Here is a 13467-nt window from a genome sequence, read left to right on the forward strand (position 1 = left end):
CTGGTTTCAGAGTCGAGTTCCGAGGAGAGCGTGGCACACCGGCAGCAGGCGCATGGTGATGCCGCCCTGCTGCCGACGCACCATAACCCCTAGTCTTTATGACTTTTTCGACGGACTCAGGTCCCTCTGAGCAGGTTATGAGGCAGGTCGTGGTGACGACTGAAATCTCCCTGCAGGGGTGCGGTGTAGTGTGCAACGGGCACGCAGGTGGGGTGTTGGACGAACCCCAGCCTGCGCTGGCATATCAATTGCCAAGAGTTGTGGGCTATGCTACTTGCACTGAGCAGGCTACGGCCTCTCGTGCGAGACATGCACGTGCTGTTCCGAGGACAGCACTATAGCTGTAGCGAATACAGATCGTCATGGTGCCGTTCGCTCACAGCAGCTAAACACAACTTGCTCGACGCCTCCTCCGGTGGAGTCAACAGGTGACTCGTTCCCTGCAGGCCACACACCCCGGGCAAACTGAACTAGACAGCCGACGTGCTTTCTCGCCAGTTTATGCCTCGTGGAGAGTGGCGACTCCACCCCCGTGCAGTCCAGCTCATTTGGAGGCTGATTCGGGTAGGCCCAGGTAAAACCTGTTCACCACCCGTAACACCACCATTTGCCCGCTTGATAGTCCCTGCCCTCGGCACGGATATCCTTGCGCACAGCTGGCCGCGGGATGGGCGGAAGCACACCTTCCCCCCCCAGGAGCCTTCTTGTACAGACTCTGTGCAAGGTCAGGGAGCAGGAGCACCAAGTGTTATTGGTTACACCACACCGGTCTAACCGCACTTGGCTTCAGAGCCGATGCTCTGGACAGCGACTCCCCCTGAACCATTCCCCTGACAGAGGACCTGCTCTCTCAGGGGAAGGACACGTTCTGGCATCCCAGATCAGACCTCTGGAACACCCATGTCTGGTCTCTAGACGGGACGAGAAGATCCTAAGATGGCTACTCCCCCTATACGGCTGAGACCATCACCCAGGCTAGGGCCCCATCTACTAGGCGGTTACACGCCTCTAGACGGTGCCTCTTCTCGTTCTGGTGTCTTTCTCAACGAGAAAAACCCACTGAGGTGCTTGATCAGGATCGTGTTCCCCTTCTCACGAGACTGGAGACTAACATCTCCCTTCCACACTGAAAGTGTATGTAGTCGCTATTGCCACTCATCACGACTCAGTCGGTGGAAAGTTTCTAGGGCAACACGACCTGTTCACCAGGTTCCTAAGCAGCGAGAGGGCGGAATCCGCCTCATCTCCGCTCCATACCCTCTTGGGACCCTAAGTGGTCCTGGGGAGCCTCAGGGCCCCCCAAAGAGCCCCTCGGAGGTTCCGATCTTCCTCATAGAGTTCCTTCAAGAGGGTAGGGGACCACCGAGCATCCTCCGTGTCCCCGGATTGCCTTAAACTCGGCCCTGGAAACTCTCACGTTATCTTGAGACCCAGGCCCGGATGCGTGCCCAAGAAGTTCCCACTACTCCCTCCGGGGCCAAGTGGTGAACTTGCAGGCGCTCCCCATAGGGGAGGAAGACCCAACCCGATTAGTGTTGTGTCCAGTACGTACTGGACCGCACGCAGAGCTCTGAAGTTCTGACCAGCTCCGTGTCTGTTGGAGGACAGCAGAAGGGGAAGGCTGTCTCCAAACTGAGGCTGGCGCACTGGGTCTTGGACGCCGTTACGACGGCATTACGATCTCAGAATCTCCCATGCCCATTGGCAGTGAGGGCTCACTCCACACGGAGTTTAGCCACCTCCTGGACACTGGCAGAAGCGCCTCTCTAGCAGACAACTGTAGAGCTGCGGGTTGGGCTATGCCCAAACACCTTCGCAAGGGTTAACAACCTTCGCGTAAACCCGGTGTCAGCCCACGTCCTGCGTGGCGACATGTAGGACTGGCATCCGGGGGGGCGTATGCCTGCGAAAGCACCTTTCCACCCTCTAACAGGTTGGGTCAGTGTGCTATTTACCTTTTCTTCTTACCCGAACACATCGCTAAGAAACTGGTACCTCACCAGCCTCCCTTCTTACCCAGACACTGGTTAAGAATAGGCATTCCATCCATCACCAAACAAGCACCCCCTGGGGGCTGGCTGGGCAGAGCAGCCTTCTCCCTTAGGCCGGGATACCATGTGAGCTATCACAGATAGCTCTAACCGGACCTAGTGCTACCGGACGTCTGTAACACCCCCTCCTTGGGCTGTTCCGTCTGATGTATCCTCATGAGAATGGTTCCCACTCCTGGTAACCCATGAGCTTCCCCAGGTGGGCCTCCACCTCGCGGTTAACTACTCAGTCTGCACGTTCCATGCGTTCTCCTCCAAGGACGAGACCATACCTATATCCACCATATTCCTCCCCACGGGTAGGAGGTGGCCTCTGTAGCGCTTCTCTGATTAAGAGTCGCGCTTACCCGGTGTAAACTGATCCGGACGGCCTCTCGCCTATAGAGAGCTAAGGCCCTGTCCGTGAAAGTTACCGGTCAGGGCTGTACCCATCTTTCTCCAAGAAAGCTCTGGAACACCCCGACCACCACACTGGAAGGTTACAGTCTCACGAAAGCTTCGAGATGACACGCCCAGGCTTGTTACCGTCGCTTCGCTGACATTGTGACGCGATACAGTGTTGTGGCGTTTTCCATAGGCAACCCCATCTGTCGTTCTCGACACCACGTCGAGAGACCGACAGAAAGGGAACGTCTTGGTTACGTATGTAACCTCAGTTCCCTGATGGAGGGAACGAGACGTTGTGTCCCTTATGCCACGAACACGTATCGTATTCTGCTGCAGTTTGAGAGGTCTCAGGCTCTTCAGAACAAAAGGTAAGTGAATGCTGCACGCCGGCTTCCTTTTATACCGGATTTCCGGGGGCGGAGCCCGGCATGCAAATTGCATTCGCCAAATTTCATTGGCCTTTTCGATAGTAGTCAGAGTTGATTGGTTCTCAAGGGCGAACCCCATCTGTCGTTCTCGACACAACGTCGAGAGACCGACAGAAAGGGAACTGAGGTTACATATGTAACCAAGACGTTCTCTCTCTCTAATTCTCTCTGTCCCATTGCTGCGTGGCCAGGCTGGCTGTTTCTTTCCAGTTCATGGACACTTTTGGAATTCAGGAGCAAATACCAGCAGCTCTCCTCTTTCCAATAACCGTGCATAAAGAATGTGAGCTTCAGAGGCCAGGCAGTAAACACAGTGTGTGTGTGTGTGTGAGAAAGTGAGACAAAGCAGGAAGAAAGGGGAATTATAATATCATGAGCAAGATTTTTTTACCACTAAGATTATCATTTCTTTTGGCTCATATCAGCGATATTTGGTCCCATCAAGAGTTTTTGTTGCAAATTTGAGGCATGTTTGGTTCAGGTGTTAATGGAGAGGAGGAGGGACATTTCTCTTTAAAAGAAAAATGTGTCATCGGTTCTTGAGATAGGGCTTCAGATGAGGCTGTCTGGGCAGATTTCACTTCTGATACATGTGATGTGTTGGCACACCTTAGGTCTGAGGAGCACTTGTGGTCTAGACATACTTCCCACTCTGATTCCCTCATAACATCAAACACCTTTCGCACACACTCACCCATGACCTTCTTGGATCTGAGAAGTGGGAGTAGGATTAGAACAGGTTAAGGGATTATTACCCCACCTGGAAGGCAGAACCCCACCAATGTTTGGGTAAACCTCACAAAACCTGTCAATAATTTGCCTGGTTCATATTTCACACCAATCAGAAAAATGTAAGATATTGTTTTATTATATAAAGTGAAGTGCATATTCATAGTTCATATTTATGTATGAAAATAACCTATATTTCTGTAACATCATTCTTTCAAAAACATTATTTAGCATGCTGTATTACATAAATAAGCTCTTTATTGGTTCCTCTGAGAAATGAGTTTAACCAGTCAAATATGGGATGTTGGGAAGTGTTTGAATAATTTACATTTACATTTATGCATTTGGCAGACGCTTTTATCCAAAGCGACTTTCATTGCAATGTCCTTTACATTTATACATAGGTATGTGCAATCCCCTGGTATCAAACCCACGACCTTGCATTGTTTACGCAATGCTCTTACCACTGAGCAAGTAAAATTAAGACAGAAAAAAATTATTAAAACCATAGTTTTTGCTATTTCAGATATAGACTCTGGTGGCTCGTTAAGTTTTGTAATTTGCATTTAAAGAAAACATGATGAACAGTAAAGTTTTTCATATTGTGACATTACTCACATGATAATTATGCACATCCCAATTCAATTTAACGTAATGCAAAATAACTCATAACTGCAATGAGATTAACAAATAGATTAAAATCATAATGGTCATAAAAATAAACAAATTCACTTGTCATATTTATTTCGTTTTAAATGTGATCTGGGTGTGTTTGTGACATATTGACCCAGTCAATATCGGACAACATGGGTGAACTTTATGTCAAAACCTCAGCACTCATTCTTTATTCAACCACACTGCTGAGCCCAACTCGTCTTTCAACACCTGACTTTACATAGATGCAGGTCGTGGAGCTGTAGGGACATGCCTTTAAAGTAACGTTTATCCTACAAATCCGCCTTCTACACTCAAGTGCTCACTATTGTCTTTCTTCACAGCTGCATTTAATGTGTGACTAAACAGAGTCTGCATTGCATCAATACCCTCTATAATGCTTCTTTACAAGGATTGTCAATGCCCAACCCCAGAGGCTTATTTAAAATACTTTGGTTAAATGTCACCGAGCGACAATGTAAATGAAGCTAGGTTTTGTAAATGAAGCTTGAATGTGTTTGGGACTTGCCAATGCAAAAATCACTGCTGCTATGCTAGGGTTTTTCTGGTTGCTAGGGTGTTTCTTACTGGTTCAATCAAAGTCACACGTCTCTATGATGCTCAGTGGCTGGATTCACAAAACATTCTAACAAAAATTCTTCTTAACTGCCACATTTTTTCTTAAAGTCTAATTTGAGAAAAAGTTAGGATTGTCATGTATTCCTTAAAAAAACTTCTCAAGAAAAAAAAAGCGGGTGGAGGTGAAACGGTGAGGGTCAAAAAATATTTTGGCGTAGTAACACACCAAATTGTAATAAATATAATTTAGAACACTTGCTAATATTTTAGCTAAAATTCGATTGTAAATGCTGTTTAACACATTACATGCTTTATATATATATATATACACACATAAGAATGCAAGGTGCTTGTTAGCTAAACAAATAAAGTTTGTTGTATGATGAATCTACAGTTACCACACGAGCAGAGTGTAATCATTGACAAATCATATCATTTTATTCTTACAGTATGACAAAAAATACTTCTTGTTCTTAGAAAATATTTGAGAACTTCTTAAGAAATGTTTGAAAATCGCATTTAGGATTATTCTTACAAACTTCCTATAATTTAATTTAAGAATAACCTTATATTTTGTCTTGAGAACAGTTTAATGAATCCAGATTAATCCAGAATCCAGGTTCTTTGATATGCCTTGAGACAAAGGGATTGTTTTACCCACTTTATTATCATTGTATTATTATCACTGTAGGTGTAATCTCTAACCTTAAATTTAAGCAATAGTAATAACGAAGTTTGCCATAGTAAGAATTTTTTCTTTGTTTTTGACTGTGTTTTTCTTATTTTTCAGGCTCAAAGAAATCGACATGAGTGAGTATGATGCTGCCACATACAGTCGTTTTTCAGAAGCAGTCAAGAGACAGGTCCATTCACTCCGAATCATTCTGGACAGTCTGCAGGTAAACACTCCCTATTATCTGACTGAATTGTAAACACTGACCCACTAGTACACTACTTTTCAGACGACACGCAGACTGTGTTCTGCACGTGCACACACAGCCACGCACGCAATCACCAAAAGGCTTCCCTTTAGTTTTAGCCAAGTCACTAGAGGGCCAACCTTTGACTTAAAGAGAACATGCGTATTGTTGTTATTATTACACGTCCTGCCCATCGATTGGACTGTTGATAGGGACCGGGGGGTCGTCGTTCTGTATGGAAGGATGTCCGGTAGCTCGTCTGATCTTTTTTGTTTGGGTGTGGGTGGAAAGAGCACTAGAACATGGGTGGAGTTTCTAAGAATGTGCTGATTGAAGACCAGCTAATTTCCCCCTTTTTACTTTTAACAAAGCAAGCTGATGCAGCTTAACCTGATCTGAGATCTGTGGCCGCTCTGAGCTGAGTACAGATGGGGATTCCCTCTGCTGTGTGAACAGAAGGTTGGCTCCAGCCAAAGGGAGGATCAGGTTCCTCTTTGGCAGCGAGGAGCTCTGCTTAAAGACAGATGTGTTTATGTGAAAATATGGTGACAAGGATTATCTCCCTCTTTCTTTTTAAATCCAGTTCTCCAAAGCAACACTATCTCCTTTTACTTACATTATCAAAAAAGATTGGCAGCTACATTGTCACGTGTGGTCCAGATGATCAAATTGGCATGGTTCCGTACAAGTTCTGTACTGAGAAGTATTTAACCTCTGCATCACCCTGAGCCTCTGTTTTCCACTTAGTTTTTTTCCAGTTAGTAATTTGACCACTGCCTATTCATTTGCTCCTGTGAAGATGTCAACACATATGACAAACACTCTGCTCCGCTTCCTCCATTCATTATGTTTTAAAGGAAAAGTTCTCTCAGAAAGGAAACCCCTGCCATTGTTTGTTTGGTTTACATTGATTAAATCCAGTAATTACAGCAATTCTGACTCAAAACTGTTTTCATCCTCAAAAATTATTTCTGGTTTAATCCCATATCATTCAAATGGCCCCATGAACGACTCTCTTGTTGATGAGAATTGTGACTAATGTACTTACCCCCATGTTTTTTAAAAACTCTGCCACATACACACTGCTGCTAAATTTGGATGGTTTCAGTGCTTATTCCAGTTCTGTAAAAGCATCTCACGAAGGCCAAATTCACACAGCACCAGATGGTTGTCAACTAGTTGTCTGTCGCTGTATTAAGGTACATTGTATGAAGATGACTGCAGACTGTGCTGCAGAATTCGTAATGTTATGCACATTGGATCGTCCGAAGCCAATCAGCTGGGCTATAATGCTTTTTTGTGTAAAGCGTTCTTAGATGGCAATTTGTAATGCCAACTCTCTTGTATACACATATCTCATGATCTCATTTATTCAGTAAACCCCTGAGGAGAAATAATACTCTGTGCTGTGATGTTCACATCTTGCTAAAGAATCTCGGGCTGAGTTACACTTTTGACTGATCTTAAATGTTTTGAAATTGTGAATGCAGTGCCATTGGTAACATAATGACAATGGTATATACTGTATATGATGTGTATGTTTGTGAATATATCCACTGTGTATTTGTGTGCTACCGTTTCTCTGTGTTTGTACATGCTTGTACTCATGTGTGTGGAGTGATGAGCAATGACGTGTTGGGTCATTGTTCCTCACAGCGATCCGAAATATTAACTCATAACGCAAGCCACATGTGGAAGTGCCTCTATGGGTGTTTGTTGATATTTGGAACCGTGTCTAAAGCCAAGGAGGTCAATGCCCCACTTGGGGTTATGTTAGCAACTGTAAAATATACACATGAATGAATTTGAAAGTTCAATTTTTTTACTTTGTAATCAGGCATTTCAAGCTCTGAAAGTGCTTCCTTTCATTGTTCAAATGCTTAAAATCCTTAATTCAGTATCGGCAAAATATATACATGTGAGGGAAATAAGGAATTTAAGTAGTTTGAAAATACAGAGTCCCAACAAAACTTATCAAGTATTAAGTTGTTATTGGGCTGTTTTTAGGTGAAACACAAACGGTTGCCTGGCACCTTAAATGCAATTATTATTTTTGCCGCAAATTCAAAAATAAGTGGTTTACTTCGCAATAGCTACTGTAAACTGTTTCTGTTAGATAAAATCATTCGTACATTTATATACTTATTTTGGTCATACAATCTACCGCTATGTGGAACTCTATGTTATGAATGTTATTGCCAGAGATTTTTATTAGTAAATGATCTACATTTCCTCTGTTTCAGGCTAAAGGAAAGGAGAGGCAATGGCTGAGGAATCAGGCTCTTGGTGAGCTGGATGATGCAAAGATAATTGACGGCCTGACAGGAGAGAAGGCAATTTATAAACGCAGAGGAGAGCAGGAACCCGAGGTGAGAGCAACCAATACACACGATCAAACACATTTAAAAACACATTTCTACCTTCTCATGCATACTTCTTCGTCTAATGTCTGTTGCTATACCACTTTGCAAGACATAAACCAGCAGCTCTTCCAGTTTCATTGTCTTAATTCTTACATGTAATTGTTTAACATTTTGATTTGATTATAAATGTTCTGTTGGTTATATTCTGTTCAAACGTTTGTTGATTGTTACAATTTTTAAAACAGATTTCATAGAAAGTGTTATGATTGGTGCAGACTGTGTGTGTGTGTGTGTGTAATAGTTTTTTAACTTTTCTTAAAACCATTAATTTAAATGTTAACCAAATATTAATGTTGTATTGCTTAAAAGTGAATAGGAACACAGAGTTCAGAGTTATTTTGATCTGTTTCTCCAGCTTTCATTTCCTGCTAATAAATAGAAAAAGAAAAAAAGATGTATTCGAAATTTGGGAGAAGTATTGTTAGTAGTTCACAGAACGAAACTAAAGTAATAATTTTACCTTAAAACATACATATAAATAGTAAATTCAGTGAAAATATTTGTTTGTCGCAGTATTTGTGTGTTTATGATAGAAAATTTAACAAATATCTCCATGAAACGTTTATCTAATATCCTAATGATTTTTGGCATAAAAGAAAGACCGATAATTTGTTATTGAAACAATGTTTTGTTGGCAATTGCAAGAAATACCTCCAGGGAAATACATACCTGACTGCTTTGTGGAACTTTGTGGTCACATATGCATGTTTGTAATGACATGAGGATAAATAAATTGCGGATAAATAATTTTTGAGTCAACTGTACATAAAAGCTGTCAAGTAATTTTGATCTCTCTTTTTGCTTGTACGATAACATAACCACATGCAAGCTAAATGCCACTATAGCAGACATTAATAAAAAACAGAGGGGTTAATGATAATGTTTTCCAAGCCCTTTCTTCAAACCGGCTTTCTAAATTAAACTTTGCTGAGATGTTAAAGTGGTGCTCTATTTTATTATGTGGCTTCTGCATATTCCATTAGAATCTTCACCTCCATTAGAAAACTACAAAACCGTGCGGAGGAGGCATCTTAGCCAATAGAAACTGGTATTGAAGCAACATTAGTAAAATTATGATTTTCCTAATTCAGTTATGTCTGTGTAGGCATTTAAATCTGATGTGTTGGTTACTTTCAAATTTTTTCTCTTTTGGTTTTGGCTGCAGTTAGGATCTCCTCAGGAGAAGGCAAAGCGTTTACGTCTGCTAGTGGACGTTTCTGGCAGCATGTATCGTTTTAATGGGGTGGACGGGCGTCTGGAGCGATCCATGGAGGCCGTGTGTATGGTGATGGAGGCTTTGGAGAGCTATGAACACAAATTTAAGGTGAGATGTTGACAATCAGTTATTTGACGTGTTCCAAAAATGCAGGCAGAATTTTATGGCATCATGACATGAAGGCTGCTCTCAAAGGAAAGCAACATGTTTATGCCGACTTCTATCTGGTAAAAAATTTAAATTAGCACTGCATATATCTTTTTCGAAAATCATTCGTTTAATTGCAGTGCAACAAGGCAGGTGGGAATTCATTAAAGATGCCAGGCAAAGTACAAGAAATTCCGAATTTGAATATTATTTATTCAATTTCGAAAAGTATTGATAAAGTGGGTCAATATTATATTTATGTCCTTTTTATTTTGTATTTTCTGAAATCTGTTACCGTCTTATTATTCTTCTACTCTCAAGTTCACTCTCCTAGTGGACACTTTTGTCTAATGAGTGTTGCAAACCTGCAAGAGGTTTTATTTAAGTTAGAAGTTATCTACAGAGCATTTCATTTGATCCTACATTCATGGAAAATTCATGTTTCCACTCTGTAAATACAATTTGGATGTCCACATTTTTGCACAAATAGAAAACAGAATATAAGCCTATATTAATCTGTTTACAATAAACCATCTCCAAGGTAACAGGCTATGGAAACCACCCTTTTATTTACTTCCTCAAAGGGTAAAAACCTTTAGCTTTCAATAGTGTATGATGAGCAAAGAGATATCCCCATGACACGTGCTGACACACTGTTATGGTGGTTGCCATGGAAATTGTGACGATGAGTGTGATGCAAAACGGTTACCACAGGGATGGTCATGCTGTTTTAGGTTGATCGGTGGTTAGAACTCTCTCTTTTTCTCTCTGTCTGTCCCTCTCTTATTCTTCTAACTCTGTCTGTTACTTCACGTTCCACTTTTTCCTTTCTCATTTGTTCTTGCTTTCCCACTCGGCTGAGCTGCTGGCAGATGCTGTGGACGCAGTGAATCACAGCCCTTGTTGGAACTGCTTGCAGATTTGTAGCACCCCACAAAAGATCTGTTATCTCCATCCCTGAAAATCTGGGGGAGGAAAACAGAGGAGATATGGAGCAGCCGGTGTCAATGGCTGACATTGTTTGACTCTGTTTAATGTGCTATGTAACACTTAAAATGTGTGGGGTCACATTTGAAGCTAGCTGATATACTGAATAGTTAAACAACATGTAAGATCTGGTGTATATACGATTGGAAAGGTAGCTTTCTGAGAGTGTAGATATACTGTATTTAAAAATAAACTGGATTGTTTCACATTCACAGACTTTCTTTTATGTAACTACTGATATTCAGAGAAAACAAATTTCTATAGCCCCATTCAGACGGTAATTGTTTCTTATAGGAAAGTAAGATATTTTAACCATATGTAAGGGTATATTGGTAATTTGATTGCCGTCTTAATCCAGAATGCCTGTTTTCTACCACCATCACATAAAAATCCCTGCCCGAATTACCAGCTGTTTTTTGACACTGAGGTTGTGGGGTAATTTGATTGCTTTTTAACAGGTCATAAATCCCAAATACATTTTGTAAATCCATTCTTAAAATCACTGTAGAGTGTGCTCTTTAGGACTTTCAGTTTAGGTTATAGTGTCTGTTACTTTAAAAATGCTTTAAATGGCAGCATATAAACAGCACAACGTGGTTTACATTATGTCACGGCTTTCTATATTTCTTCTATATTATTGTTTTGTGTACATGTGCGAATGCGTGTGTGAGAGAGAGAGAGAGAGAGAGAGAGGCACCAGACTCAATGGCCCCACCTTGGCTGTCAAATAACCTTATCCAGTTGTTGATCATATATCTCTATCTCAGTGACACTTGCATAATCTGCAATATTTAAACCTGCATCTGATGTCTGTCATCCACCTGGGATTGCGGGGGGAACTGTCAAACGGCTTCTCATTTGTCCTCTGACCCGCTTCTGCTTGTAAACATTTTTAAGATATATTGCTTGTTTATTATGCAGTCTTTAGTTGCAGTTATTTTTCTGACCAAGACAGGACGTGGCCATTTTACCAGCATGTAAAGCATGCATATAGGCCTAAGGTTTATTTTTAAACCAAATTTAGAAGTTGTTTCGCCCCTAAATTGGATATGAGAACAAGTCAGGTCTCAGCCCATGTGCAAGAACTTTTTACCGGGCCTCACCCATCCGTTAACGACCGCGTTGCACATTACTGGACATCGGTTGTTTACTCCGGTGTGTTATTTAAATGCTGATGTGTGACCAACAACAAGTTTATGTACATAGAAGGTGTAAAAACACCATTATTTGGTAAAAATAGGTAGCTATACTTCTTGACTGACTCTCAAATGGTTCGTTCCATGATTCATCTGCATAATCCCCCACTTTCCGCTAGCCTAGTCTGATGTGATTGGTCATATGGTCTATACTGCTGTGATTGGTCGACTGCGAATGAGGCTTGCAAGCTACTGTGTTTGGGGGAGAAGAGTGAAGTTTTCACGGGCAGTCCTACCAAAACATAGGCGGGGACTATATGTAGTGACGTAAATCCTTGGCGGTACTATACTCTTTAAAAAACGGTTTCAAATTATTATTTGGTTAAAAATAAATGCCTGTATGATCTGATATGTGATGTGGTATAAAAATGTAGAAGAATGAGTTGGCAATAGATGGATTCAAACTTGCGTTCATATGTAGCGTCAGAACTCCAACGCTATGTAGGAACGCAAGTTCGACAAGTACTTGTCACGCGTCTTACTCACTACACCACTGAAGTTGCAGGAAAGGTGTAGTCATTTTTACCCTCTAAGGCAGCGTTTATACAAGTGTGTTTTCCTTTAAAAACGCATAAAACTCTGGGGTTCCGTTTCTGTGTACGGACGGACGAAAACGGAGACTTTAAAATATGCAGGCTTGGTTGCCCACATTCACTTTCTGATTGGGTCGTCTGAATAATTTCGTTTGCTTCCCTGATTCGTTAAGCCCCTGTAGTATGAGCCATTATGCTACCTAAGGATAAATTTCATTTTAAAACACCTTTTTGGTACGACAACAGGCAAAATTTTGGGGTAGGATCCACTCACATATGTCCATAGGTAGACCAGATCTGAGATAAGTAATCTAGTAAATTTCTACAGTATTGTATGGCCATGAATACAACTTTGATGCGGGCCCAATTTCCGGGGCCCATATGCACCTGCATACCCTGTACACCCAGATGTTTGGGATAATATCACTATACCAGTGGTTTTGGGATATTTTAATATAGTTGTAATATAATGTAGGTTTTGGAAACATATGATGAGAAAAGTATAAATTAAATTTTAAGGTATAAATCAGTCGTATTTCATGTAAGTTATCAGTTCAATTTGACCCAGTCAATGGAACTGATATCATAATTGTTTTTATGACAGATAAATATTCTTCTGATGTTCTGAAGCTCACTCTTTGTGCTGGACAGGAGCTTAGGTCACAATGAGTGTACCTAAGACTACCATAAACTTCTGTATGCTGCCCAGCTAACCATTTTAATTGGCTTACATCATCGGTTGTTGTTTTGTTTTATTTTGGTGAACATTCCTGACATATCTCAGACTACTCAAAATAACAGACTTTTGTAGGATGTGTTTATTTCAGCAGTATGCATTGTTTGTCAGTGTTACTCTCTTCGTACCGTGGCCTAACCTCTTTCTTCTTTCCTGTTGTTTTTCCTCTGTAGTATGACATTATGGGACACTCAGGAGATGGTTTCGACATAGAACTCGTGAGATGTGACAGAGTGCCCAAGAACAACAAGGAGAGGCTGAAGGTTCTGAAGGTAGAGTAATAAGACCATTCCTCTAATGCAGGTCTGACCTCATTTCCTTGTTTTGTTTGTTTCTTATGCATTCACTCCTGCTGACGTGGTAGCAGCACACATTTCTTCCAGAATTCCTCCTATTGTTTTATGTGACCATGTCAGGAAGAAGAGACAAGCATAAATTCTTAGACATGAGAGTGCAGTGTCGGGTGTATGAGATGCTCTGA

General features: G+C 41.7%; 1 protein-coding gene across 3 annotated transcripts in view; it reads left to right on the top strand.

Moving 5' to 3' along the window:
* vwa8 (von Willebrand factor A domain containing 8) overlaps positions 1-13467 on the top strand; it is a 101827-nt gene that overhangs the window by 81414 nt on the left and 6946 nt on the right. For 2 of the 3 annotated variants that reach the window (XM_056754725.1, XM_056754726.1), the window contains exons 41-44: positions 5619-5727; positions 7992-8117; positions 9337-9495; positions 13160-13258. In XM_056754725.1, coding sequence (XP_056610703.1) covers positions 5619-5727; positions 7992-8117; positions 9337-9495; positions 13160-13258 — 493 coding nt within the window. The other variant, XM_056754727.1, reaches the window with a different exon arrangement.

This window comes from Triplophysa dalaica, chromosome 8 (genome assembly GCF_015846415.1).
Source record: "Triplophysa dalaica isolate WHDGS20190420 chromosome 8, ASM1584641v1, whole genome shotgun sequence".
NCBI classification, from domain to species: Eukaryota; Metazoa; Chordata; class Actinopteri; order Cypriniformes; family Nemacheilidae; genus Triplophysa; species Triplophysa dalaica.